General features: G+C 38.9%; 1 protein-coding gene across 26 annotated transcripts in view; it reads left to right on the top strand.

Annotated features, from left to right (window-relative positions):
• The window catches only part of myo18ab (myosin XVIIIA b), a 250293-nt gene extending 223986 nt beyond the window's left edge, over positions 1-26307 (top strand). For 21 of the 26 annotated variants that reach the window (XM_078224889.1, XM_078224878.1, XM_078224877.1 and 18 more), the window contains 9 exons: positions 3051-3167; positions 6878-6961; positions 11939-12076; positions 15175-15360; positions 16768-16907; positions 17606-17650; positions 20680-20802; positions 21246-22639; positions 24381-26307. In XM_078224889.1, the coding sequence (XP_078081015.1) occupies positions 3051-3167; positions 6878-6961; positions 11939-12076; positions 15175-15360; positions 16768-16907; positions 17606-17650; positions 20680-20802; positions 21246-22635 (2223 nt within the window). In that variant the 3' untranslated portion in view covers positions 22636-22639; positions 24381-26307. The remainder of the gene's footprint in view (positions 1-3050; positions 3168-6877; positions 6962-11938; positions 12077-15174; positions 15361-16767; positions 16908-17605; positions 17651-20679; positions 20803-21245; positions 22640-24380) is intronic. The other 5 variants (XM_078224897.1, XM_078224895.1, XM_078224898.1 and 2 more) reach the window with 3 other exon arrangements.
• The last annotated feature ends 1599 nt before the right edge of the window (positions 26308-27906 follow it).

Below are 27906 nucleotides of genomic sequence, written 5' to 3' on the forward strand. Positions count from 1 at the left end.
TGCCTTTTGCACCAGCATGCTTACTTTCAGCAACTAGTGCACAAGGACATCCAGATCTTGTTGTACATTCCCCTCTACCCATCTATCGTCATTCATATAATAATCTGCCTTCCTGTTTTTATCAGGGTGAATAACCTCACATTTATCCACATTATACAGTATCTGTCATCCATTTGCACACACAGCTTGTCCAAATCACATTGAAGCATCTCTGCATCCTCCTCTGAGCTCACCCTCCCATCCAGCTTTGTGTCATCTGCAAATTCAGTGATATTACATTTAGTTCCCTCATCTAAATCATTAATATATATCGTGAATAGCTGGGGTCCTAGCACTGATCCCTGCGGTACCCCACTAATCACTGCCTGCCATTCAGAAAAAGGCATGTTTATTTCTCCTCTGTTTCCTGTCTACCAACCACTTTTCTATCCATCTCAATACACTACCTGCAATCCCATTCACCTTTAATTTTGCACTCTAATGTGGGACTTTGTCAAAAGACTTCTGAAAGTCCAAATAAACCACCTCCACTAGCTCCCCCTCATCAAGTCTACTGAAGAATTCCAGTAGATTTGTCAAGCATGATTTCCCTTTCATAAATCCATGCTGACTCTGTCTAATACTGCCACTGTCTGGTGTCAGGCAGACTAGTCTGTAATTCCCTGTTTTATCTTTACCTCCCCTTTTAAATAGTGGGGTTATATTAGCTACCCTCCAATTCGTAGGAACTGTTCCAATGTCTATAGAACTTTGGAAGATGACCACCAACGCATCCATTATTTCCAGGATCACTTCATTATGTACTCTAGGGTGTAGATTATCAGGCCCTGGGAATTTATCGGCCTTCAATCGCATCAATTTCCCTAACACCATTTCTCTACTGATACTGATTTCCTTCAGTGCCTCCCTCTCACTAAACCTCATGTTCCCCAACATTTCTGCTACCCTCCACTTGCTTGGAGCAGTCCAGCTCCAACAACACTTGGGAAGCTTGATACCATCCAGTGCAAAGCTCACCACCACCAACTCAAGGGTAATTGAGAATGGGCAACAAATTCTGGCCTTGCCAGTAATGTTCTCATACCGTGGAAGATTTAACAAAATATATATAATCACTCTGTCGGCTGCAGATCAGATAATGTAGTGGGAGGCTTGCTGATTTTTGAACTATTATAGTAATCAATTCAGATACTTTCTTTAAATGAAACAAGACTTCAAAAATTATTTGTAGATAGTATAAAATATCAGAAACCTGATTTTGGCCGGGCACAAGCACAATGTAGTGGAAAAAATTAGATGCGATTTCAACATTATCCTGTTTTCCAGGAATGGGGCAATACAGCATAAACTAGTACATTTGTTTATGCTTGTTTGGAGATTAGGCTTTTCAGCAATTTAATAATTAAAGTGGAGCGTAGGAATTTTGGAGTAACACAAAAATCCATTTTATCACTGTATTTCAGAATTTTTTTAGTATAGCTAAGCTGGTGCTAATGCAGCATTGATGTTTGACTTTTCAGCAGGTAATCTCTGCTTCAATACTAATGACAATGTTGCAAATTTGTAAGAAAAACAGAAAATGCAGGAAATATCTTGCAGGCTTGTCAACACCTTAGCCAGAACCCAAGGTGCTTCATTAAAGTGAATTTCACTTTAGTGCCTGGGTATGGGAACGTCCTCAGTTACTTTATCCAATCAACAGTTGCGCCATGTGCCAGGATCTCATCCTTAGTCACTCATGAATGCTGAAGATATATTAGCTAAAGCTGTGATTGAAATATGTGGATTTCAAATGGAGACAATTTTGGGTTAAGCTAGTGTGTACCTGCCCCCTCTTTCCTAATTCCTATTTCCATGCACCCCACCACACACACACACACACACACACACACACACACACACACACACACACACACACTGCTGTAGCTTAGCCTGCAACACTTGGAGGCCTGTGCATCAATCGATGCCTGTGGAAACATATATTACGAGAAGAAATGAGCAGCTTCAGGAGGAGAGAACAAGTATTCGTAACAATCGTCCAATGTTTAGGTCACCAGAAGTGCAGTAATGATTGGGTTTAACTTTCCTGTCTTGGTACCTTTGGAAAATTGAATCAAAGTGATTAAAAGCTGATGGTTTGTGAAAACTAAGTTTGGGATAGTAGCTAATGGATTCCTTTTTACCAATGAGTTGCACTTCCATGCATTGATATTTAGTAATTGTAAAATAGCTGCCAAATTGTAAAAACATTACTGTTTTATTTGAATGCATTAAAAAATTCTTGCAATTTTCTTTCCAAATGAGTGTTCTTTAAAGTTCCGAAAAAGGAATTAATTCTAAAGATTGTTTTGTTAATGGGTTATATAACTCTCTCTGCATAATAGTCTCAGCCTGTTCGTGATAAGGATGTTTATAGCATCTTCATCTTTTCGATGAGAATATTAAAACAAATGTAATTAAAACAAATGGAGCCTGATTTTACCATTTTGATTCTAAGTGCTGGATCTGGGCTCAATTCAGATCCGACTTGGAAAACTCTCAGGCGCCCCCATTCGTACTTAGCCTGAAAAAAAAAGTCGCAAGTCTGAATTGTGCTGTGGGCGGGTTTATCGCGACTGAAACGCTGCTGCTCCGATCGGAGCCTTCAACTGCGCATGCACAGTGAAAAATAAATTTGAAAATCGCTCCCTGTCACGTCACGTCTGGGCCGCAAAAAGCGGATAAAGCGGACCGGGAGCGATGACCCCCACACAGACATCGCCCCACTCCCACAACATAACTGTCCCCCTTATTCCCCCCCCCAGCTGCTACCGAGACCGATCACGACCCCTGCCTTCTTCCCCCCCCCCCCCCCAACCGATCGCCCGCAGCAGGGATAGGAAGAAACTCCAGTAGGAGAGTGAAGAGACTTCAGAGTTACGAAGTATGATTTTTAAACTGCCTAACACTAGTATGTATGACACATTCAGTGCAGCAAAATAATGTGGCAAGGATGGTAGAATCATACAAATGGCTCGAACATAATTTGTGCTTGCATTTCCCTTTTATAGCTGGAAGAGCAACTAAGCCGTTTACAACGTGAGAAAAATGAGCTACAGAACCGTCTTGAGGAGGACCAAGAGGATATGAATGAACTCATGAAGAAACACAAAGTGGTAGTTTCCCAGGTAGGCAATGCATCTGTTACAATCCCAGTTGATATAATTGGACGGAGGATTCCAGAATGAAACCCGTGCTCAAAAGACTAACTTTTGTTATAAGATATGGAGGAACAGAGTCACAGAACAGCTAATAGGTTTTAACAACAAGTTTAAAAAAAAACAAGAAAAGAATTCTAGAATTAACCCCATTGCCAACTTTCTGCATTCCTGAACTCTGAGAAATGTCTTTTGTCCCAAAACAATCATCCCATACAGTATAACTTTGAGCTAAATCTAGCAAATAATTACCACCTACAAGTTGCCTTTACTTTTAGGAAACCTTCTTCCGTTTAGCATGGTTTTTCTCTACGGCGTTCAAGTCAGCATCTTTTATCCTAGAATCTGCTTTCTAGGAGATTTCCGCTTTCCAACTGAGCATGGCTGTGATTGTAACTACTTTTCCAGCAGCTTCTCTTCCTTCTCCTTTTCACCTCTCCTGCCAGTACAGATGCATAACCACTGATATACCATATTTCCCTTTTGATTTCCTCTTGTCTAAATGACTTGCTTTAGAAACCTGGCTTTTAGCACATTAACTTGAACTGTATTCTCATGTCTCCACTTCGAACTAATCTCTTCTGCAGCTTTAATACTTAAAATTCTATACTTCTGTTGTTTCCCACTGAAGTAAATAGCTTTTTACCTTGCTTCTAAGCTAATTCGCATATCAAATCCCTTCAGGCAGCTGCATTCTTATCAGTTCCTCTTTCATCCCATTCTTCCAACTTTATTTTATCCAAACGTCTTTAATTGTTATTGTATCCCATTCTTAAATCTTTACTTTATTCAAGGTCTTGACACCGCTGATGCTACTCTCCCCACTCTTGTGACTCCCACTCTGTGACCTCGATACCTCCATCTTGCCTCCGCTCAGCTGTGGCCTAACGTCCAATGCTGGGTCACTAGTTAGTGCAGTGCCACCAGCTGACATCATTGGTGCTGGCACTATGAGGAACTGCGGGCCTCTGATTTGCTGGCAGCTCTCAGTGGATAGACTTCCACCACCAATCGTGGAAATGGTCCCATGGTGGCCACTTAAATGCCTGAAGGGCAGTGGTCCTAGCAAGACCCTTGAGAGGCCTACCATTCTCCTGTCAAAAATGAACTCATTTTCTATGACTCACTCTTTTCTATCGTTCAGCCCATTTTTTTATCTACTGATCCTCCTAATCCTTAAATGTCAGTTTTGTTAGCCAACCTTTTATGTGGTATTTGGTCAGGGGCTTTCTTAAAATCCAGAGAGGCAACATCCATTCTTTTCCCTTCATCAACCCTACCCGTTACTTCATCAAAAATTTAATTAAATTAGTAAGCATGATGTGCCTCCTACAAATCATCTGTTCTGATTATCCATGTTTAACTCAAACCTCTCCGAGTACTGGTTAACTTTTTCTATGATTATTAATTCTAAAACTTTGCCATCACTGTTATTAAACAAACTGGATTGTAGTTAGTAGGACTGATGCACACTTTTTTGATAAGGGTTTTACACGTGCCACTCCCCAGCCCTCTGGTACCTCCTCAGAATCACAGAATCTTTACAGTGCAGAAGAAGGCCATCAGGCCCATCATGTATTCACTAACTCGCTGAAAGAGCATTCTATCTATTCCCACTCATAACCTTGCACATTTTTTTCAGATAGCAATCAAATCCCCTTTTGAATGTTTTGATCAAACCCGCCTCCACCGCCATTTCTAGAATCTTGTTCCAGATTCCAGCCACACTCCGGATGAAACATTTTTTCCTCACATCACGTCTACTTTTTTGTCTGTTATTTTGAATCTGTGCCCTCTACTTCTGGATGTATTCCTGAGAAGGAACAGTTTCTTAACACTTTCCTGTCCATACTCCTCAGCTTTCTTTTCTCAAGGAAGACAGACCTAACCTTTCCAATCTATCTTCATTGCTACAGTCATTTATCCCTTGTTTCATTCTTGTGAATCTCTGTACTCTCTCCAAAGCCTTCACATCTTTCTTCAGGTGTGGCGCCCAGATCTGGACGCAGTGTTCCAGATGAGGCCTAACTAGTTATACAAGTTCAATATGACCTCCTTACTCTGAACTTAATTCCCCTTTTAATAAAACCTAGGGTCCATATGCTTTATTAACTGCTTTTTCAACATGCCCTGCCGCCTTCGGTGACAAATGTACATATATGCCAAGGCCCCTTGTTCCTGCGTCCTCTTGAGTGATTTTCCCTTCATTATGTACTGTCTCTCCACATTCTTCCTGCCAAAATGAATCACTTCACACTTCTCTGCATTGAACTTCATCTACCACTTGTCTGCCCAATCCACCTATCTATGCCCTTTTGAAGTGCAAGACTATCCTCATCACAGTTGACAATGCTTTCAATCTTCATATCATCTGCAAATTTTGAAATTATGCTCTGCATAACACAGTTTAGGTCATTAATATACATAAGGAAGAGCAACTGTTCCACCACTGACCTCTGGGGAACTCCACTACAAACCTTACTCCAATCTGAAAAAAAACTATTTACCATGATTCTCCGTTTCTTGTCACTCAGCCAATTTCTTATCCTAATGCTTACTTTCCCTTTTATTCCATGAGCTAGAATTTTGCTCACAAGTCTGTTGTGTGGTACTATTTCAAAGACCTTTTGAAAATCCATATGTACCACATCAACGGCACGGTAGCACAGTGGTTAGCACTGCTACTTCACAGCTCCAGGACCTGGGTTCGATTCCCGGCTTGGGTCACTGTCTGTGTGGAGTTTGCACATTCTCCTCGTGTCTGCGTGGGTTTCCTCCGGGTGCTCCGGTTTCCTCCCACAGTCCAAAGATGTGCGGGTTAGGTTGATTGGCCATGCTAAAATTGCCCCTTAGTGTCCTGAGATGCGTAGGTTAGAGGGATTAGTGGGTGGATATGGGGTAGGGCCTGGGTGGGATTGTGGTCGGTGCAGACGCGATGGGCCAAATGGCCTCTTTCTGCACTGTAGGGTTCCTATGATTCTGTGAATAATACATGCATTTCCAACAGCATTGCTATTATCAACCATCTCTGTTACCACCTCAAAAACACCAGCAAGTTAGTTAAACGTATTTTTCCCGTAATGAGTCCATGCTGGCTTGCCTTAATTATCTGCAACTGTCTAAGTGATTATTGATTTTGTCTGAAACTATAGTTTCCAGACGTTTCTCTATCACTGAAGTCAAACTGACTGGTCTGTAGTTGCCTGCATTATCCTTGGACGCCTTTTTGGACAGGAGGTGTTACATTCACAATTCTCCAGTCCTCTGGTACCATCCGATGTCTAAGGAAGACCCCTATGTAGCTCTAAATATGTGGTTTGAACCTCTTTTAGTCACTAACTGTATTTTTAGATTCAGTTTCATAGCACAGACGGAGGCTCTTTGGCCCATCGTGTCTGTGCCGGCTGTCAAGCACCTGTCTATTCTAATCCCGTTTTCCAGCACTTGGTCTGTAACCTTGTATGCCATGTCATTTCAAGTGCTCATCTAAATGCTTCTTAAATGTTTTAACTGAGGTGGAACCATAGAATCTTACAGCACAAAAGATGGCCATTTAGCCTGGCATGCCTGTATCTGCTCTTTGAGCTATCTGGTTTAGGCCTACACCACAGCCTCCCCCACATATCTCTGCAAATTAGTCCTTTTCAAGTACATAATACTGAAACAAAGCAATTCTTTAGTCATCTAGGGACCTGGGCCAGATCAATGAATTACAGTCACAACTTGAAGAAACCAGTAAAGAAAAACAAGAACTACAAGAGAAGGTATGTAAATTATTCCATTGTCATAATAAGATTCTCTATAAACCACTATGCTGAACAATAAAATAATTCGATATTGCATTTTGTCTGGAATTTTTGTGCCATCCATTGATAGATAATGTAATCCAGTGTAACAGACTATAGGAATATTTTTGACAGGATTGATGAACTATAATGGACTAAGTCTCCAATGCCATTTGTATTGATCTTCGGAGTTGGAAATGCACTTTTGAAATCATGTGCCGCAGAAAATTCACTTAAGTTTGTTTTGAGGGGAAAATGAAACAGGAGCTATCTAACAAAGAAAACCTCAGTTATGGAAATCATAAAATATCCTATTCCGATTCCCAGGAACTTTTTCTTGAATATTGCAAGAAAGGAGCGTGAAAGAGCAAGAAAGAAAAATCACAAATATGTTTCACTTTGTTCAGCCTAATTTATTTTCTTTGAACATCTTTATATTTTGACTGTTTCTCCTGTCGCTTGTGAAACACAAACTGAACACAACCCAAATACTCAAAATACACTCCTTTGATTTGGGCACTGTGTAAAAATGAGGCTGTTTCACAAAGAGGAACTGACCCTTTAACTTTTGGCTTTGGAGCAGAATTTAATTGGGGCTGCTTTTCTTAAGTACTAGACTGTAGTAACATGAGACCACAAATAAGGTGCTCAAATACCTTGTTTAAAGCTCTTCTTTATATAAATAAATAACAAAGTTAAACCATAACTCAGCAGAATAGTAATAACTATGAAAACAGGAGCACAAGTAAAACAAGTCTTGCTTGCAGAATACTCTTTACAGAGCGAAAAGCCCTCCAGAACCCTCAACAGATCAGCGGCATGGTGGCACAGTGGTTAGCACTGCTGCCGCACAGTGGTTAGTACTGCTACCTCTCAGCGCCAGGGACTCGGGTTCAATTCCAGTCTCGGGTGACCGTCTGTGTGGAGTTTGCACTTTTTCCCAGTGTCTGCGTGGGTTTCCTCCGGGTGCTCCAGTTTCCTCTCTCAGTCCAAAAATGTGTGGGTTAGGTTGATTGGCCATGCTAAATTGACCCTCGTGTCAGGGGGATTAGAAGGATACATATGTGGGGTTACAGGAATGGAGCCTGAATAGGGTGGGATTGTGGTCGGTACATGATGGGCCAAATGGCCTCATTCTGTACTGTAGGGATTCTGAGATGCCAGCATAACAATCACACAGGCCCAAGAATACTCTGCACTTAAAATGATACTCTGTAATACTTCTCACCCCTTAATTTTAATCTCACATCAGGACAGAAATACAATGAAAATAATGTCAACTATGCAAAACTCTGTCAGGAGCTTTGAAGTTGCGTTGCGATTTATGCACTACCACTGGACAATCTTGTTGGTGGATCTAGAATTGTAGGAGTAGAAGTAGGCTGAAAATCTGAAAATGAACATTTCTCTTCCACTCCCACAGCAGAGTTAACTGACAAACCTTGAACCTCAGGAACAACTTCCTGGTAAATGTCCACAGCAACATTACCGCTGCCATGTTATCAGTAACAGTTACTGACTCCAAAACTACTACTGATCCTAGGTCATACCATAAACAAATATGATCCAAGGTACTGGACCACTTTGGTTTAAAATTATTCCTGGTAACTCCTGTTTATTGCCAAAGGTCCTGGTGTAGACCAGGACCTTTGGTCACCAGGTTCGAACTGCCTCTATTTGAAGTGGTAGTCATGCCCCTCCTGCTTTTTTTGTTTCCTGCTCACTTTTGCTCTGAGGTCTGGATGAAGCAGATCCAGCTGAGACTTCAGCCTTCTACCTAAAAATTCCACAGGAGAGAAGTTTTGGATTATGATGTGATATGATACCTGGAATAAAATCTGGAGAGCTTTGTTCTCAAAGTATCACCTGCCATTTTCTTCAATCCCTCCTTCAGAATTTGAACTGCTTTCTCTGCTAGGCCATTTGAAACTGGATAAATGGTGCTATACACCATTCTTTTGCATGAATTCTTGAAATACCTTTTTTGCCAACGTAGTGCTGTTATCCAAAACAAGTAAATCTGGTAGGCACGAGTTGCAAAAATTTGATGATGTTTCTCAATTGTCACAGGAGTTGTAATATGATATGTGCTTCAACCATTTTGAATGCGCATTACAACAACCAAAAACATGTGGTCCATGAAAGGTCCAGCAAAGTCCACATGAAGTCTGGACCAAGGATGAAGTGGTGCTAGTGGCACCATCTCCTGATTGATCTGACAAGCAGAACAGGACTTCATCTTGGTCTCCAAGTCCAGATCCATAGTGGGCCAAACATGCAACTTGGCTAGACTTCTCATGCTAAAGGCACCTGGATGAGCCTCATTCATTTCATCCATTACTTGTGAACGACCAGGGGGTGGAACAACCACTTTCGACCCCCATAGTATGCATCCATTCTGCACACTTAACTCATCTTTACGCTTCACATAGTTTGCAACTCATAGCCTTCAATAATAGTTGGTCATCCTTGCATCAGAAATCTCTTGACTTGAAATAGAATAGGATCTGTATCCATCTACTGCTTAATTTGCTTAGCACTTACTGGAGATTGGGCAATGTGGTTGACCATCAACTGCCATCCAAGGGCAACGTGATGGGGAATAGATGTTGGCCATCCAGTGATGCTCGTTTCACACAAATGAATTAAACAAAAAAGTTTGTTTAGTAAGAAAGTTGCCTTGGCAAATCCGGTCAAGGGAGACAACTCTGCATCCACATTTTCATTGCCTTTCAAAGCTCTGTACATGATACTGTACTGAGAAGTACAATATAAGCACCCAGTGCTGTATTCTTGCTGAGCCCATGGGGGAAATACATTTTGACTCACTGAAAAGATTCATTAATGGCTTGTGGTCAGCACATATGGTGAGCAAACCACTATAGAAGTACTGATGGAAACTTTTCACCGTAAAAACAACAGCTAGACCTTCGTGAATGTCCCTTTTCGGCATTTATCAGCATCCTTGATACAAAACTGATGGGTTTTTTGGACCCATCCTCCATTAAATGGGAAAGAACCACCCCCACCCACACTGTAGGGCGTGGCATCATACAACAGGATATCCCTGTCTGGATCAAAATGGACTAACAGATTGTCCGATTCCAGCAGGACTTTCACATCCTTGAAAGCTGCCTTCTGCGCAGGCTCCCATTTCCATTTGGTTTCTTTGTGCAGAAGTAAGTACAGTGGAGCCATCACTGTTGACAGATCTGGCAAAAATTTTCCATAGTAATTCACTAAACCCAACATTGACCTGTGCTCTGACTCATTCCTGGTTCCTGAGCTTCCTTAATGGCTCAAATTTTCCCCTCCACAGGAGATAGGCCTTGTGCAGTGATTCTGTTGCCTAGATACTCTACACCTTGTGCCTAGAAATGTACTTGCTCCTCTTCAGATGCAGTCTCACCTCTGAAAATGTTTTAAAAACTTGATCCAGATTGCTGAGGTGCTCCTCCTCAGTCTTCCCCATAATTCAGATGTCTTCCAAGTAGACTGCAACCTGAGGAGTGCCTTGCAGCTGGTTGTCCATCATTCTTTTCAAGGTCGCCAGACTGGAGGATATGGCAAAAACCAAATGATTGTACTTGAACAACCTTCTATGTATGTTGATGGTGACGTATTTCTTTGAATCTTCCTTTAGCAAGAGTAGTTGATATGCCTGACTCGTATCCAGTTTTGAAAATGTCTTTGCTCCCGTAAGAGTTGAAAGCAAATCTTCCACCTTTGATATTGGATGTCATAGAAATCTGGTTAATGGTGAGCTAGTAGTCACTGCATATGCACACTGTACCATCATTTTTAAGGATAGTCACCCTTTGTATGCTTGATCTTGCCCAGTTCAATGGAATTTTGCTGAACCAGTCACGCCCAAGCAAACCTGGCCCCTTCCCTATGACCACAGGAGGCGTACCTATGCTTCTCATCTATTATACGCAATATGGATTTCCAGTGCCCAAGCTACTCTCCTGTGTGCGTCTGAAAATTAACCTCTGCCTGAGTAAGGGCTGGTGCTCGGTTAGAGTCCCATGTCAACTTGTAGGTTTCCTCACTAATTACAGATGCAGAAGCTCCTGTGTCCACCTCCATCTCGATTTGTTTATCGTCGACTACAACCATAGCAAAAATAGGCTCTGCTCATGCCTCACTGATATTGAACATGTCGTAAGCTTGTGTCTGCCTGCTCCGAGCTTTACACATGGGGTGTAACTGATTGAGGCTTCTTTGAATTAAAATTTTCTTGCTCAATCCTTGCCTTGTGCTTCGCATCCCTGCATTTCCTCTCTCGATGCCCTTTCTTGCTGCATTGGTGACGAACAGTATCCATAATCTTGTAATGATTGGCATTGTGTAGTCTTTCACAGCTGTAAAGCTCCAGTGCTTTCACCTTTCTGCTTACTGCTTTCTGTAATTGATCCAGCCTGGACACTACCATTAGCCTGCTGAATGTGTCTAGCATTGCTGGCAGTCATTCCCATGCCCTGAGAAATTTCCAGAGCTGCCTTAAAGGTAAGTGTGGCTTTCAACAACCGATGCTGAATGCTATCCTTGTCAATGCTGCAGACCAGTTTACCTCTGTGCATATCTTCTAAACTGTTCCAAACTTGGAGTATTCTGAAAGCTGCCATAATCCTGCCACAAAGTTAGCTACCAATTGATCTGCTTTTCGAAAATGGCTATGAAAGTTAAATCTTTGAACAATCACCAAGGGTTTCGGATTATGCTGATTCTGGACCAGAGCAACACAGTCACTTGAGGCCAGAATTGAACCCTGGACCTTGATGTTGTGAGGCAGCAGTGCTAACCATTGTGCCACCATACTGTTGCCCATCTACAGGCAGAAATACAATTCTTATTCATTTTACTGTTTTTGCCCTTCAGTTGCTGCATTCAGGTTTTAATTAATATGGCTCATTTTATATGCTGATATTCTTCTTTCTTTGCAACTTTCTCCAGTTACAAGGACTGCAAAGTCAGCTAGAGTTCCTAGAACAGTCCATGGTAGATAAATCCTTGGTGAGCAGGCAAGAAGCCAAGATTCGTGAACTTGAAACTAAACTGGAATTTGAGAAGACCCAGGTCAAACGCCTTGAGGTATGCATATACAAATTAAAATCTCACTAGATTTGTTTTCATTTCATGCGATTGAGGAAACAAACTTCTTCACGTCGCTATCTAATTCATGCTAGTTAAGTGTTGACTGAACACTTCAATTTAATAAATTCTGATGGCAGGATTTAATTTCTAAGCTTGTTAATCATATGCACAAACAACTACAAATAGATTTTCTTTTACTTTTAATTTTGTTGCAATAATTGCTTGGTATTGTGAGAGTGAGAGAACCAAGTCAAAGCCTACGTGTGCAGTTGAGGATGTAAACTGGTATTTTCTAAATGAAGAGGGAAAAATCATGAAGACCAGCAAGAAAGTCATCAGAGAAATAGAGCATGGAAAAGGTAAAGCAATGGATTAGCATTTCTGCAATGAAGTGGAGAGGTTTAGGCAGAGATGGGGAGGCGTGATAGTCTTTTAAGGGATTGGTTTTGGGAGAGGAAGCTGATCCTAAGTTCAAGCAGTACATCAGCGTTCTGTGCTTCTGTCCAGAGGTGGAAGCTGGAACTGAAAGTGGAGAAACCTAAATGTTTGCATGAGCTAAAGTTAAATTACACAGTTTTGGCTATGCTGAACCAAAGTAAGTTACGGTTCAACAAATCTTGATGTTAGAGTGCACAGCCATACCGTCAGATGTGAAAGAGGAAGTGTGAAGATAGAGATGTTGTCAGTGCATCTGATCCCATGTCTCTGGAAGCATATAAATGAAGAAGTGATTGAGACCATGATCATGCCCTAGGGCTCATCAGAAGCAACCAAGTGAGAAGCTTTGGAGATAATATAGTATCTATGGCGGAATAGACACGAGTGAAATCATCAGAAAGCAATGCCATGGGAAAAGAGTGGTGAAAGATGGAGAGAGAAAGGAAGAACAGACTGGGATATGTGGCTGTCATACCACATTACAGTTATGTTGTGATTTTGCTTCTGTGCTTTTTGCTGTACTCCATCCACTTGGATTGCAAAACTAGATGCAGTCTTTTAATAAAGTCTGGTAGTATGAATAATAAAGGCAAAAAGATTAGCTCTACTTACAAATGAGGCTGAATAATATTAGAAAGTGGAGCAGTGAGATGGGCTGATTGGACGCATGGGGCAGGATTTTCTTTGTAGGCTTCAGAACAAAAGAAAAGAGCACTGAAAGTGCGTACTGATCCTTTAGGGTGTGGGACTGGGGAATTAATAATGGGAAATGACAGGTGTTGAACAACTGTTCTGTATTATCAGTAGAAGACACAAAGATCGCCACAAATAGAAAAATAGGAGACAAAAGGGAGGGAGGAACTTAAAACAATCATGATCATTAGAGAAAATGCCCTCAGAAAACTAATGGGATCTATAGGCTGGCAAGTCTCCTGGGCCTGATGGCCTGCATCCTCGAGTCTTAAAGAAAGAGGCTGCCTTGATTGTGAATGTATCAGTTGTATTCTTCCAAAATTCCCTCGATTAACGAAAGTCCCAGCGAATTGGAAAACTGCAACATCCCTATTCAAGAAAGGAGGAAGACAGAAAGCAGGAAACTAGGTTCGTTGTCACTTGCCATTGGACAAAATGCTGAAATCCATTATTAAGGAGGTAGTAGCAGGACATTTAGAAATCCTAATAATGTCAGGAAGAATCAACATGGTTTTGTGCAAGGGGAATTGTGTTTGAAATTTTTTTAAGGATGTAATAAGCAAGATGGATAAAGGAGAGTCTGTAGATGTTGTGTATTTAGATTTCCCAAAAGCTTTCGGAGAGTTGCTACATGAAAGGTTACTGCACAAGACCACATCTGGAATATTGTGTGCAGTTTTGGTCTCTTTACCACAAAAGAATATACTTGCCAGAGAGGGAGTGCAGCAAAGGTTTACGGAGCTGATTCCTGGGTGGCAGGATGTCGTATGAGGAGAGATTGGGTTGACTAGCCCTGTATTCACTGGAATTTAGAAGAATAAGAGGGAATCTCTTCAGTAATGAGTGAGTGCTTATGTCTCAAGATAATGTACCCACATTTGCATTAAAAGTATTGTCTTTCCAATATAACACACTTGCAGCTTGTTTGATTGATGGCCTTTTATAATGATGTACTTTTTTTTGAATCGCATTCAGTAATTACTTCATACACATGAGATTTTTAATCTAACAGGGTCACAATTATTGTTGATCAAGCTTTTACATTTTAAAATATGGAAAAACAGACTGTGTTCACAGAGATGTATTTGCAATTTATGCACTGGGTATAGTAATCATTCAAACCAATCAAAAAATATCACAAATTGAAATGGAGAAAGAATATTATTTTTCAATGTTAATCACACATTCTCCCTTGTATATTAATATTTTTTTCCAAGTGCAAGACAGACATTGTTAGCAAACTAGCTTACCTGAGCAAAGAAGTATAAGCCCCACCATTAAATTATTTTTTGGAGTTGCTGATATTAAATGGACTAGTGTAGTATTAATTCCTACCAATCATCTGATGATCTAATGTACATGTTAAGTGATTTGGGAGATATCTGGAAAATGCGATACACTCTTTTTAAATGCAAGTTCTTTCTCCCCCAGTCAATTTTGAGGCATGCATTACTATTACCATTAAGCAAATCTAGTCTAGTGGAAGAAAAATCAACTAATTTTCATGGGAGGTGGAGCTGCTGTTGTTATCAGTGCTTGCATTTATCAGGAATTGCCCTTTCTATTTTCTGATGATCTTTATTACAAAGTGTGTCCATCGGACTGCCAAGGTAGGATAGAATTATATTTGTCCGTTTTCCATTCTCCAGAATGCTCCTGTATAGGTTCACGTCCAGTGTGCACACTCAGAACTAAGGGGTGAAATAAAACCGGCTAAACTTAATTTGCATGTGCAATAGTGTTTAATTCTGATTTTTCCCTCGATCAGAAAAATAAAACTCCTGAAAGTTTGGATGACGATGAGAATGATGTACATTCATATTAATATAATATTTGTGCTAGGATGTTGCATAAATGAGTTTGATTTTCCACACCACTTGAATTGTGTTCCAAAACATGGAAAGGTGCTTGCTAAGTGTACCTCCAATAGTAGTAGTTCACCGTATTTCACTGTTGTTGCATAGAGCCTGGTTAGTCGTCTCAAGGAAAACCTGGAAAAACTGGGAGAGGAGAGAGATCAGAGGGCAGCTGCTGAAAATCGGGAGAAGGAACAAAACAAGCGACTGCAGCGGCAGCAGAGGGATGTAAAGGAAGAAATGGGAGAACTTAGCAAGAAGGAAGCTGAAGCCAGCCGCAAAAGACATGAGCTAGTAAGTGAACATGTGACAACTCATTTTTTTCATGATCTTCACTTAATAGTGAAAAGGAGTATAAATAATCCTGCATTTGTGCAAAGAAATAGGGAAGTGCCATATGTTTCATCTTTCTTGTTGTTAGATTCACTATTACAATCCATATTCAAATGCAGCTATTGGAATCTTGCTGTTGAGCAGTGTTAACAAAGATGTAGCTGAATTATTTTCCTAAACTGCCTATTTTAAGAAGGAATAATATGTACAGTTGCATGTATGTATGTTATATATTGGACAACGAGCTCCCACAGCTCTGCAGAATGTCTCCAGATACTTTTGGTGACTAAGTGTACCAGAAGGATATTTGCAGTCACTGAGCCATGCAACTAAAAGCACTGAAATTAAATCTGATTTGTCTATGTGCTGCATGTAGATATTAATTTTCTTAACATTCTTTGTAACTTGCTAGATTTTTTTTTTCTTTTCATAACAACATATTAGGCTGGGATGTGGCTCTGTAGATTTTAAAAAAGGGCCTCTAGTGCCACATCCAGTTGGCCATTGTTTGAGTGAATCTAAAGAATTGGTGATATTGCATGATTCAATCCAAGTGGCCAGTACTGCTGCCCCTCACCTCCAGGGACCTGGGTTTCATTCCCAGCTTGGGTCACTGTCTCTGCTGAGTCTGCATGGTCTCCCCGTGTCTGCATGGGTTTCCTCCGGGTGCTCTGGTTTCCTCCGAAAGACGTGCTAGTTAGGTGCATTGGCCATGCTAAATTCTCCCTCAGGAGTACCCGAACAGATGCTGGAGTGTGGTGACTAGGGGATTTTCGCAGTAACTTTTTTACAGGTTAATGTAAGCCTACTTGTGACAGTAATAAATAAACTTAAAACTTAAGAATTGGTGATATTGCATGATCCAATCTTGATGGACAAGACAACCAAGCCCTGTCTTAGAGCAGATTACTGTGGATGCTGGAATCTGAAACCAAAAGAGAAAATGCTGGAAAATCTCAGCAGGTCTGGCAGCATCATAAGGAGAGAAAAGAGCTGACGTTTGGAGTTCAGACGACACTTTGTCAAAGTTTTGACAAAGGGCCACCTGGACTTGAGAGAAAAGAGCTGATGTTTCAAGTCCAGGTGGCCCTTTGCCAAAACTTTTACAAAGTGTCGCCTGGATTCCAAACGTCAGCTCTTTTCTCTCCTTACAGATGCTGCCAGACCTGCTGAGATTTTCCAGCATTTTCTCTTTTGGTTTCAGATTCCAGCATCCACAGTAATTTGCTTTTACCAGCATTTTCTCTTTTGGTCTCTCTTTGAGTTTAAGCCCTGTCTTGTTCAGGTACACTTTTGAATAGTGGCTTTTAGGTAGCAGGTAAGGAAAGTTTCTTTTTCCCTTTTTAAATATATTTTAATGTTTTATAGGAAATGGATATCGAGAGTCTTGAAGCTGCAAATCAGAGTCTACAATCTGACCTTAAACTTGCTTTTAAAAGAATTGGAGATCTGCAAGCCGCAATTGAAGATGAAATGGAAAGTGATGAAAATGAAGACCTCATCAACAGGTATGTGCATCACGGGCATGTTTTCAATTTTTGTTTTTCACAAGGTATGCTGAGACCTGTTGAGCCAAAAGTTGTTTCAAGGATGCAAAGATGTGCAAACAATATAAAAGATATCCCCATCCTACACTATCTACTATGAAATTTTAGGCATACTTTATTTTCAATGCTTGTATGCATGACCTTCAGAACAACATTGTAGACAACCCTTCAAATCGTGCTTAGCTGCATTATGTGTAAGAAAAAATCATATGCACAAAATGTGAGGCAAAATTCTAGCCTGTGTTTTCAGTAACAATTATTGTGCAGCATTATTCTATAGTGCTGCTGCCTGACGCTCAGGAATTAACTTTCAAAGGAGTAAGTGGAAGATGCTAAGTAATTTGCAGTTAATATAAAAATGTGCCGTAGAAATTCATGGTGTATTTTAAGCTGATCAGCTAATTTGAAGATTTTCAAGTTAGTTTTGACTTCAAATATACAGATCAGTGCACTTTCTTCATTAAAACAATGGTGGTTTCATTGGATCCACGATTTGCAGATTACGATTGTCTTCATATTCTTCATCTTTTAATATTTGTTTTTATTTGTAATAGCACATTCCTGTGTATATTTTCCATGTGTATCAATTCATCTACCCCTGCCCCACCCCCAAACTGGTGTTTATTTTTGGGCTTTGCTGTGTTTATTTTTATTTGCAGTTTGCAAGATATGGTGACAAAGTATCAGAAAAGAAAGAATAAAATGTGAGAACCTCATCAGAATCACTTCAAACATGTATCCCAATCTAACCTAAGCATGACCTTTAACTTTTATATTCGGTTTCTACCTGCATGGCATCACTTGTAAAGCAGAAGAATGCATGCGTGTATGAACCAAAATAACTATGAAATAGGATCCCTGCTTTTTTTCAAGAAATGTTCCATATAGATTAATTTATTTAGCGTATACAATTGAATAATTGTGTCAATTCCAAGGACATCAGCTTGTGAAGAAAGTTATAACAAGTGAAGATGAATGTACTTCTGTCTAATAGTGATCCACAGAGTCTCTGTACCATGAAGGATATTAATGTCTGCTAGTAAAAACCCTTTACATACTGTATTGTAATTCTGTAGTGTTTAATGAATTGTCACCAAGGACATTAATTGAGTGTGACACCAGTTGTAATTAAGTTTTCCCAACAGTGCTCACGACTAATAGTTTTAAACTGCAGCGAAGTGACAGGAATTTTGGTGCCATTATGCATGGTACACCTTGAGGTTTAAAAAAAATCACAACTGATAAGTTATGAATTATTAATGTAATGGTACCATTTATGAAGATGCTTATTTAAATACTTAATTTATTTGTTAATTGTAGTATAATTTTTAAAGAGAAAAAAATTCAATTAACTACAAAGACCTCTTCATCTTTTAAGCTCTGAACTATGGTAGTTCATCAGAAATTGCCTACCATTTTATTAAGTGCCTTGTAAAATGAATTTGGAGGAACTGGGTGACACGGAGGGCGATGAACAGGCTTTTCATCTCTTGTAACCTTTGTTCAAATTCAGCCTACGTTGATGTTGTAACGTTTTCTGTCTGCTGCTGTAAGGGTCCTGTGTGAGTAAGTTTAGATAGTCTTGCTAAAGTAGTTCCTAGCGGGGCGTGAGTATGAAGCACAAAACATTACATAATTCAGCATCTACTGAAAACAGGGTGATTGGCCACAGAATTGTTTTGGCTTATGGAGGAAAGTTTTGCAAATTGGTGCAGTTAACTGATCTCTTCTATACCAAACTTGGGTGTAGTGACGGTAGATGCCTAAAATGGGAAGTGTTTAACTCTCCAATAAAGCATTCCTCACTTTGATCGCAAGAAAATGTTTAAAAATAAGCAGCTGACTTTTACAGGTCAATAAAACTGGGTTAAGAACTCTCCTTTTAATCCAGAAGACCGGGGCAAATATTGCATAATTCTCCATTAATTTAAGTAAATTCCTTCCAGCGTACATCTAGTTTATTGTGGAATGTACTCAACCTTGTCACTTGTAGGCATTCTTGTATTTCAATAGCTGTAGTTATTAGAATACTAGAAAAGCCGCTCCCCGGAGGAAACATTGTTTAATTGACAGCTCAATCTATCTGGTCTCTGTGGTCAATTTCATTATGTTTGTTGACACAGTTAAGTGGTTTCAAGGCTTTGTCATTTTTGAAACTTCAGAGTGACTAGATGATTGTTACTTTTATTAGGCTGGTCCAAATTTATTTTCCAAGTATTACAGAAAGTTGTAAATGGATTACATTATTGCAAAATGTTTTGAAAAAACATACCACTATACAATATGGTGTTCATTGACCCACTACATTTTCTGGGACCAGTGAGTATAGAAGTGCCAGAGTTTGGCATTGGGGAAAGGGAGGGGGTCATGAAGGTGTGGCTATTAGGGCAGAGCTTGGCATGGGGGGACATGAAGGACTAGGGATGAGTGGTAGGACAGAGCCTGGCATGGGGGCGTAAGGGGGATATTTTGAACTTGCTTTTTAAGAGGTCCTCTCAATTCCTCCAACGGGCAGTGAACCACTACTCTTTAAAAACCTGGCTGGACTCCATGAAAATTGCAGAGGAGTACAACATGCCCATCTCGGCAATGGAGCCGGCCAGGTCAGAGTGCTGGATGCATTCTGCTGACAGGTACCAGTCTGCACACTTTAAAGTTGCTTCCGAAAATTAAGCAATCCTGGAATGGGGCTAAGATTCCTGGAATTGAGACCAACCTCCATTTTGAAAGGACTTCCAAGTCAACCCAACTTGGAAATCCAGGCCATCATCTTTAAAGGATATTCTTTGGTTGAACTCAAGTAATTACTTGAAAATGATGATGGTCACTGGGAGTATCCAAGTAATTGTCCACTGCTGTTACCGATCTGTTTTTGCCAGATATCTCTCAAGGCAGGGGATATAAAGAATCATAATAAGGCTATGTAGTTAAAATCATCAAGTTCATTGAAGTTGAACAAATATTATCAGAAATGTTATGTAACAATCATATTTGACGACTTTGCAGATATACATGTTAAGTACCTTAGCTATTCAGAATAGAAATAACCCAAGTTTGATTTTCGATCTATGCTGAACTAGCTGGGGCAATTAACCTCTGGATTAGAATGGGCAATCTCAACCAGGTTGCCAGTTTCTCCTCGTTATACTGTGACTCCTGATGGACATGGAAGTGTGGACATGTGGTGAGGAAAGAGCTTGGCTTACTGATCATGCCCTAATGCACAAACAGCCTACCAATGCTATTATTAAGGCTGACACATGAATGATAGTTATTTGGACAATGTTTCAAGAGGGGTAAAGGGAATACACTTTGAAAGAAAATGGGAGTATACCTTCTTGTTCATTATAATATTGCTGACAATAAATTATGGTTCCTACAGCTCCTTCATCAGTGGACAAACAAATAATTTGTTTCTACCAGAATTCTGATCTGTTAAATGCCTGTCTTGATACAATTTATAGTTTTAAGTATAACTGGAGATCGTCCTATTACTTCTACTAACTGCATCTGACATTTTAAAGTAAAAATCAGAATGTGTGAAGTAATGCAAGAAATAACTACTAACTGAGAGCTGGTAAATGATCTATGTTTTTTTTATATTTGGTCACCTCGCTCCAGTGTGAGTGCTCTGCTCTGTTCTGTCTTTTTTGTAACCTGAATACATTATCAGTCCACAAAGCGAGATTCATAAACATTAAAACATGTCTTTTCAATGCATGCCTTGGAACAGTGAAGGTGATTCAGACACAGACTCTGAAGTCGACGAGCGAGTGGATGGTGTCAAATCCTGGCTGTCAAAGAACAAGGGCTCCACCAAAACATATTCAGATGATGGAAGCCTAAAAAGCTCAAGGTTAGTAGAACATAAATTGCAAGTAGCTTCCATTCCAAAATTTACATAACTATATTTTAGTATTATTGTAGTAGAATATCAAATTGAATATTACTTTTGCATAATTTAATAAAATGCAAAAATAAGATGGCCTACCCATATTTTTCTAGTAATGTATGTATGTGTGTATATAGGTAAAGTTTCAAAGACATTTGGTAGAAGAAGCACTAAAATTAGCAATTTAGAACAAAGCTTTTTTACCCATACGCCTCCCACTTTTCTCATAAATTGAGCCCATCACAACATCTAGTTCAAATAATATTTTTGTGTACCTTTGCTTTTTCTTTTTCTTTTCCTTTTATTGTTCATTACTGCTGTTGATCAGTTTTATACTATGTACGCTTTTTTATAATTCATTTAATTTGATTTTCTTTCTCTTTGTTTCTTGTTTGTCCATTAACCAGATTTTCTGTTAGTTTGGACCTGAAAGAGGGGAAGGAAGGGAAAGAATTAAAAGAAGGGAAAGAAGTGGAGGACAGTAGACCAGTTTCTGTAATGAGTTCTCTCAGCTATCGTAAAAGAGGGAATATGAAAGATTCTCTTGGTGGTAAAAGCAACAATGACTCCCTTCTGACAGCACTTAGTAAAGAACGGTCAATGTCACCAGATAGGTCATTCCGAAGAACAAAGAAAACCACCAGTTCAGACAACTTAAATGACAACTTCTCTGTTACGTCATGGAAAAAATCGAAAGGAGCTGATGACTTGGATGATAGGGGATCTGTTATTTCTCAGGCATATTCAGAGGCCACAAGTAAAGCTAGGAAAGGGTTAGACAGGAGATGGGCTGTGACCAGTCCTGACTTTGACAAAGCTTCTACTGTATCAGTCCCTGTAAGCCGTGTTTCCACAAGACGGGACTTGGAGGCTGATGATGATGTCAGATCATCCGTGAGTTTTGCTATAACCAGTCCTCCATCAAGTCTGAGGCGAAGTCTTTCACGACTCGATGACAATCATAGTGACTTGTTCAGTCCAGTTAGCCCTTTGCTCAACCGTAGATCAGAAATAGGATTGCAAAGCCCTGCACTTAGTAGTCGTACAGATTCAAGATTGTCTTTCACAAAGAGTAGATTGGGTGAGTTGGATGATGATGATCCTGCTGTTAGTGTAGTGCTAAGTGAAAGATCATCATATAGTCAGCATTCCGTAGGGCGCAGTTTTAGTGTTCCTCCCAGACCTAGATCATCTGCTTCAGATGATATGCAACCAGATAGTTCTAATGTCAAGCCTGTGGCTCACAGGAATTACATGGATCCTGATTTAGAAGCTGCCATTAATGAAGTTCTGAATTATAAACCAATTACATTTAAAAGAAAAAGTCTTGACCCAGACTCTGAGGAGGATAAGGAAGAGCTAAATAAACAGCCATCCAACCTCCAGAGATCATCCTCCTCTCTAGATTTCAGTAAGTCACAAAGCAAGAAAAGCAAAAACAAGAAAAGTAAAAGTTCAGATTCGGAGTCATCTGAATCTGAAAAGGAGCAAAGAAAGAAAGGCTCCAAGAAACGCTCTAAGAAGTCCAAGAAGAAATCCAAAAAGAAGGAAAGTGACTCAGAGTCATCAGAATCATCTTCCAGTTCCTCCTCTTCTCGCTCCACAGTTTCATATCGAAGTATGAGCAGTGTCAAACGAGGTAGAAAAAACAGAAAATCTAATTCAGAAGATGAAGATGGTAAAGAAAACAAAACTGATGAAAAGTCTGGAAAGAAAACAAAAAGAAATGACAAGAGTAAAATAAAGCAAGTAGACAGTGTGATGATGAAGTACCTGTACAGACCAGAAAGTGACTAGTGAAGTAGGTTTATCTGAAGCATGGTGTGCAGTGTAGCATGAAGATGCATGACTATTATTAGTTCACTTCTCTTAACTGAAACTTACTAAAGTTGTAAAAATAATTGGTTTACGCTGTAAGCATTGTATTCTGTAACAAAAATAATGTTATGCAAAACACAGCTGGGTAGTACAATGGGTTGAATGCGAAACCCGATACAAATCCAGCCTGATTCACGGGATGAAAGTTGCCTGTTGACTGAGAGTCTTATGCCAAATAAATTTAAGATTTTTGATCATTCTAATAAAATGGGCACGGTGGACAGCAAAAATCTCGCCGCAATTTGGTTTGAATTCATTTTCTCAGAGAGGCTACTGAGTGGCTAATGTGGAAAATTGAAAAATGTCTCATGGTCGGGTGTACTTCTGAAGTTAGGGCAGAATATAGGGGACTTTATTTCGAAGTGCCAATATTGAAGTGCTTGATCATAGGTGAGGGTAATTTTAACCTAACCTCGCAGGCAGTAAAAAAGGTGAGTTTGGGATAGCCACTCTATTTTCTACCACACCTGATCTTGCTCTCTATTGTTGTCACCGGAGAGTAAAATCAGACAAGGTGCAAATAAAAAGATCCATTCATTTCCTGCCCAGCATGAAAGGTTATAATTACCCCTGGGATTGTGAAATGGGAAGCATACAATTCCCAAACAGTTATCAACTTCATCTTAATGAATGTGCCAAAAGTGCATGCTTTGTTTTCTTCTGAGACAACTTTAAACTCTTCTCATTACCATTAACATCCCTCACATTAAATACTAGAAGTGTGTTCTGAACAGTTTATATTCTTGGTGTGAAAGTTACTGAATCATCTTTTCCCATTTTCTTTTCCCATTCTTTCAAATTTGCTATCAACCTCATGTGTTTTCACTTACAAAAGAGGGAAATAGCTGACCATAAAACTCACTACTTGTGGCATTGCCACAAACATACAGAGCTCTTTTCTGACTCTGCATTGTTAGTCAGTGTTTACCAGATAACATTAACATTCTTATGAGAAACGATGAGTATAATTTTGCATAATAAGCGAATGAAAAGAGAATTACTGATGGTTAGTAAATACACCACAAAATATCTTGTAATTGGTTACCTATCACCTATAACTTCCTTGTCTCGAGTTAGTTTTATTATTTGTTCAGCATGATGTCAGATGAAATTCACTGCATGGTTAATATGCTCCAATTTGGAGAAGAGAAAAAAATGAGTTCAATTATCTAAACATTTGAAGCATGACTAATCTTTTGATTATTGTTGACCCTCACTAGATAGATCGTTAATTTCTAGCCTAACAATGTCATCTGCACTCTGGATTTTGTTGAAGGGGTTGATAGAAACTAAACAGCTGCAACTGGCATTTCTTCCATAAATTGCTAGAAAGCAAGAAAATTACTTTTAACTTGTCATAGTATCACTTCTGAACAAACTTAGATGTATACTGTTTGCTGTTTCTGTTGAACAGAAACAACTATTTTAAAGCTGAATTTCTGCAACAGTTGTAGTATCAGTGCAAAACAAACCTGAGGAGGAAGCCAAATTCTCCTATACTCTGGAGTCAAGTCTGCTCCAGTTGTTTAAAGTACAACTTCTAGGTGTTTCCTCAAAGCAAAACCATTGCACTGATGCTACAGTTTTAAATGCAGCATAAAAATGTAATTTTCAATTGTATGAATGGATTTATAATAAACATTTTTCTCCCATTTGTTTCACAGCCCTCCTCTGTATCGCCGGCACATCTCTGTTATTAACTCTGACGATGACATGGACAATATTGAAGATGCCCTGAAGTCCAGGTTGTCAACCAAACGACCGCTAAGCAACAGTGACAGTGATACCAAAATTGTGGAAACAAATGTGCTCTCATAGGCAGGTTCAAACTAACTGAAAAAGCTCAGCAAGTGAGATTTGAATTTCTTGAGATAATACTGCAGTGTTGGGTCACAGTAAAAAAAAAATTGGAAACTGGATGAATGAAATACAAGGAGTGCTAGATGTTTTTTCATCTTGGTAATAGTTTTGCATGGGTAGACTGCATTAACTTGAAATTTAAATTTTAACTTCTAAGCATACTATGATTGGTATTCCTTACAAGTATGGAATCTGCTGTTCTCAACTAAATAGTTTGAAACCCTGTAATATATAAGGGTTTTTGTTTTTCTATTGCAATGGCTGAATTTTCTTACCCATACCTGCTTTCAAAACGTAATTCAAACTTGTCATCTCTGGTTGAGACCTAAGGCTGCCATCGAGCTTTTCATGCAGTTATTTTTACCTGAGCCAAAGAATAGTTTTTTATTTAGCTGTTGTAGACTGGAAACATTGACTCAAATAATAGCAAAATAACAGAACTCTTTGGCTTAAAACTTTTTCTCCTATGATGTGTGTGTGCATATGTTAATACTTTTTTGAAAATAAATGAATTTGGTGGTGTTGGTAGTTCGCTAATGCCTATACTCTTACACATTCTGTTTATCTTGTATTTTGAAACTCAAAACCGTAAGATGCAGTTAATCACCTCCTACAATACCCATTGAAACACACAGTTCATGGACAGTTGTATATTTAATCTTCAGTAGTCAAGATTAATATTCCAAAGGGACAGAAAACTAATTAGGATGGGGATTTTGGGAAAAGATGGGCCTTTTGAAAGTAATTGTTAAGTTCCTTTAATGTATAGACTTTCTATTTATGTTCTTTGCTTTTCACTATTCTGCTTAGTTATTCACTGGAAGAAGTGATGCACAATGTCATAAAAGTCAAAGAACCTGCATATTTTAGTCTCGATTCAATCATAGTGCAAATCAGAACAAATATGATGGATTAATATGTCTGCACATGATGATGGTATGGAAATAATTTGGGGAAAAGTAGATTCTGTAAATTCAAATGGCTGTGGTTTTAAATATCTAATCACTTTTTTCTTTAAAGGATGGCAGGTCATTCCTTCACAATTGTTGTCTTTAGTATAAAATCAATCCTAGTAGTATTATTGTTTATCAATCAATAATAGTGACCACTGAAATCAAGGCTGGAATTTTTAAAAAATCATTGCAAAACACTATTTTCATGTATTATATGCAACATCACTTTTCTTTGTTGCATGGATTGGAATATTAAGATGTTTTTTTTTATAAAGCCAGCACAGATCCTGTTCTGAGAGTTTTCCTTGAATGCTCAGTGACTCCATTATGCCATAAGTGTTGGATGTGAAGTTTTATGAAGACCTATTCTTCAGTATATCACTGTGCACTTTTCAAGAATGCAGACTATGTACATCTTTAGTCAGTACAGATAATTGCAAACAGATTGCAGTGCTGCAAGGTTTATTAATATTTGTACTGTTATGTTATTAAAATGGTACTGTTTTATTCATTTAGTCATTACGTAGCACTGATGTATAAAGTTCTGCAGTTAATTTCCAAATTGGATTATTGCAATACCAAGAGTTCCGTAGCTTCAAAGATTTCTTATAGTTTAAAGGAAACTGATTTACCAGATGAGCAAATGTGTAAGATGAGGATGGATCTAAATTGCTTTGGAAGATTGCAAACTTGGGAAAACCATATTGTCCTCTATTAAGTGTATTTTTTGGTGACTATTTATGTGGCAAAATAAACTTGTTGGTTGTCTTACAATTGAGTTCCCAAACTAGCTTCATTATTCTGTACTACAGTTTCATAAACAAAGGAAAATAACTTCAATATTGTTTTTACACAATGCACAGATGTATTTTCCTCTTCATTTACATTGTTCTTTTCTTGTTGTCTTTCTTATGTCACCTTAACTCACGGAATTTTCCACAAGAAGCAATGATGATTCATTTGTTACTTATAAATGCAGCTTGTATTTGCAGTGCATTGTGTTGAAAGAGTGACCTTGAACTGAATTTGATGCTGAAGACAAATTGATTTATTGTGTGAAAGAGCGTGTGGTGCTCAAACCTATTTTTCAATGGGTTGTTATTTTCAGATTGAAACAACTTGCTTTATAAATTTTCAAGAAACGACAGACAACACTTTGTTTGAAAAATGTTCTATAAATTTTATAAAATTTTCAAAAAAACGTTTTTGGGCACAGATTTATGAAGTTCCAAGTTTGATTTTAATTATAAAATATATATATAGTATTTACATCTAAAGCTGACCTGTGTCTTCAAAGAAAACAATTAACTTCATAGGCATGAGAAATATGTTGATTAGGATTGTCTATTAATTTTTTTAATATTGTAAGATTCGAGCTGTTAATATTCCTTATCAGTGCAATGATTTCTATTATTTAATCGAAGATGCATACTTATGAATAGTGGGTTGTCCTCTGTACTTGGTAGTGATTAAAATTTGAAAAATTAAGCATGGTCGTTGCAGATCTGAAGAAGATTTATTTTGTGAAATAAGAATAATGGACTTTATAACCAGTTCTTCATGGGTAACTTCAACCGAGATCCATCAATAAAAATTGAGATAAGTGAAAATAATACTAAGCTGCATTAACCATTGCTTTACAAGTTTTCATTAAATTCAGTGCAGTAAGTTTTTGCATTATTAAATGCCTTTTTATATTTTGTCAGCTTTCTTCAAACATGGATAGTTGATGCAGAAATTAGACATTTTCCCATCAAACACAAGGTCAAACTGAGAAGCAATCTGATAATTGCTATCTTTGTGACTGGCTTGAGTAGCTAGGATTTGTCCATTACCTTTTTTTTTGCCTAACCCTCTCTGGGGAAGAGTGTAATGGCAATATGGTTGGAGGAGTGGAGGGAGATAGCAATGATATTGGCGCATTCATCAAAATAATCAGTAAGTCAGTTGTAATTACCACCAGCCAAGTGCTGTTCAGAGTTAATTCAGGATTCTATGAGCTTTTGAAATGCTGCAGTCTGAAATGTAAGCTCCTGCTCTGTAGACTCATTTCTTATTTATAGAATTCTAGTGTATATTTCCCAGAAAAATTGTTTGGCAAAAGAATGATGCGCATTGATAAGCACTTTTTATTGAATCATTCCAATGTTCCATACGAAGTACAGACCCTATTGTTTATAAACCACGCAGTAGCAATTTGTACCCAGCAGCATCCCAGAAATAACAATTACTTACTGTTTAGTTCTGCTAATGACATAGGACATTGGCCAGAATGCTGGGCGAACTCCCTTCCCTGACAAATATACCATGATGTGGAGATGCCAGCATTGGACTGGGGTAGGCACAGTAAGTGCCTACCCCACCTGATGAAGGGGCA

This window comes from Mustelus asterias, chromosome 12 (genome assembly GCF_964213995.1).
Source record: "Mustelus asterias chromosome 12, sMusAst1.hap1.1, whole genome shotgun sequence".
Taxonomy (NCBI): Eukaryota; Metazoa; Chordata; class Chondrichthyes; order Carcharhiniformes; family Triakidae; genus Mustelus; species Mustelus asterias.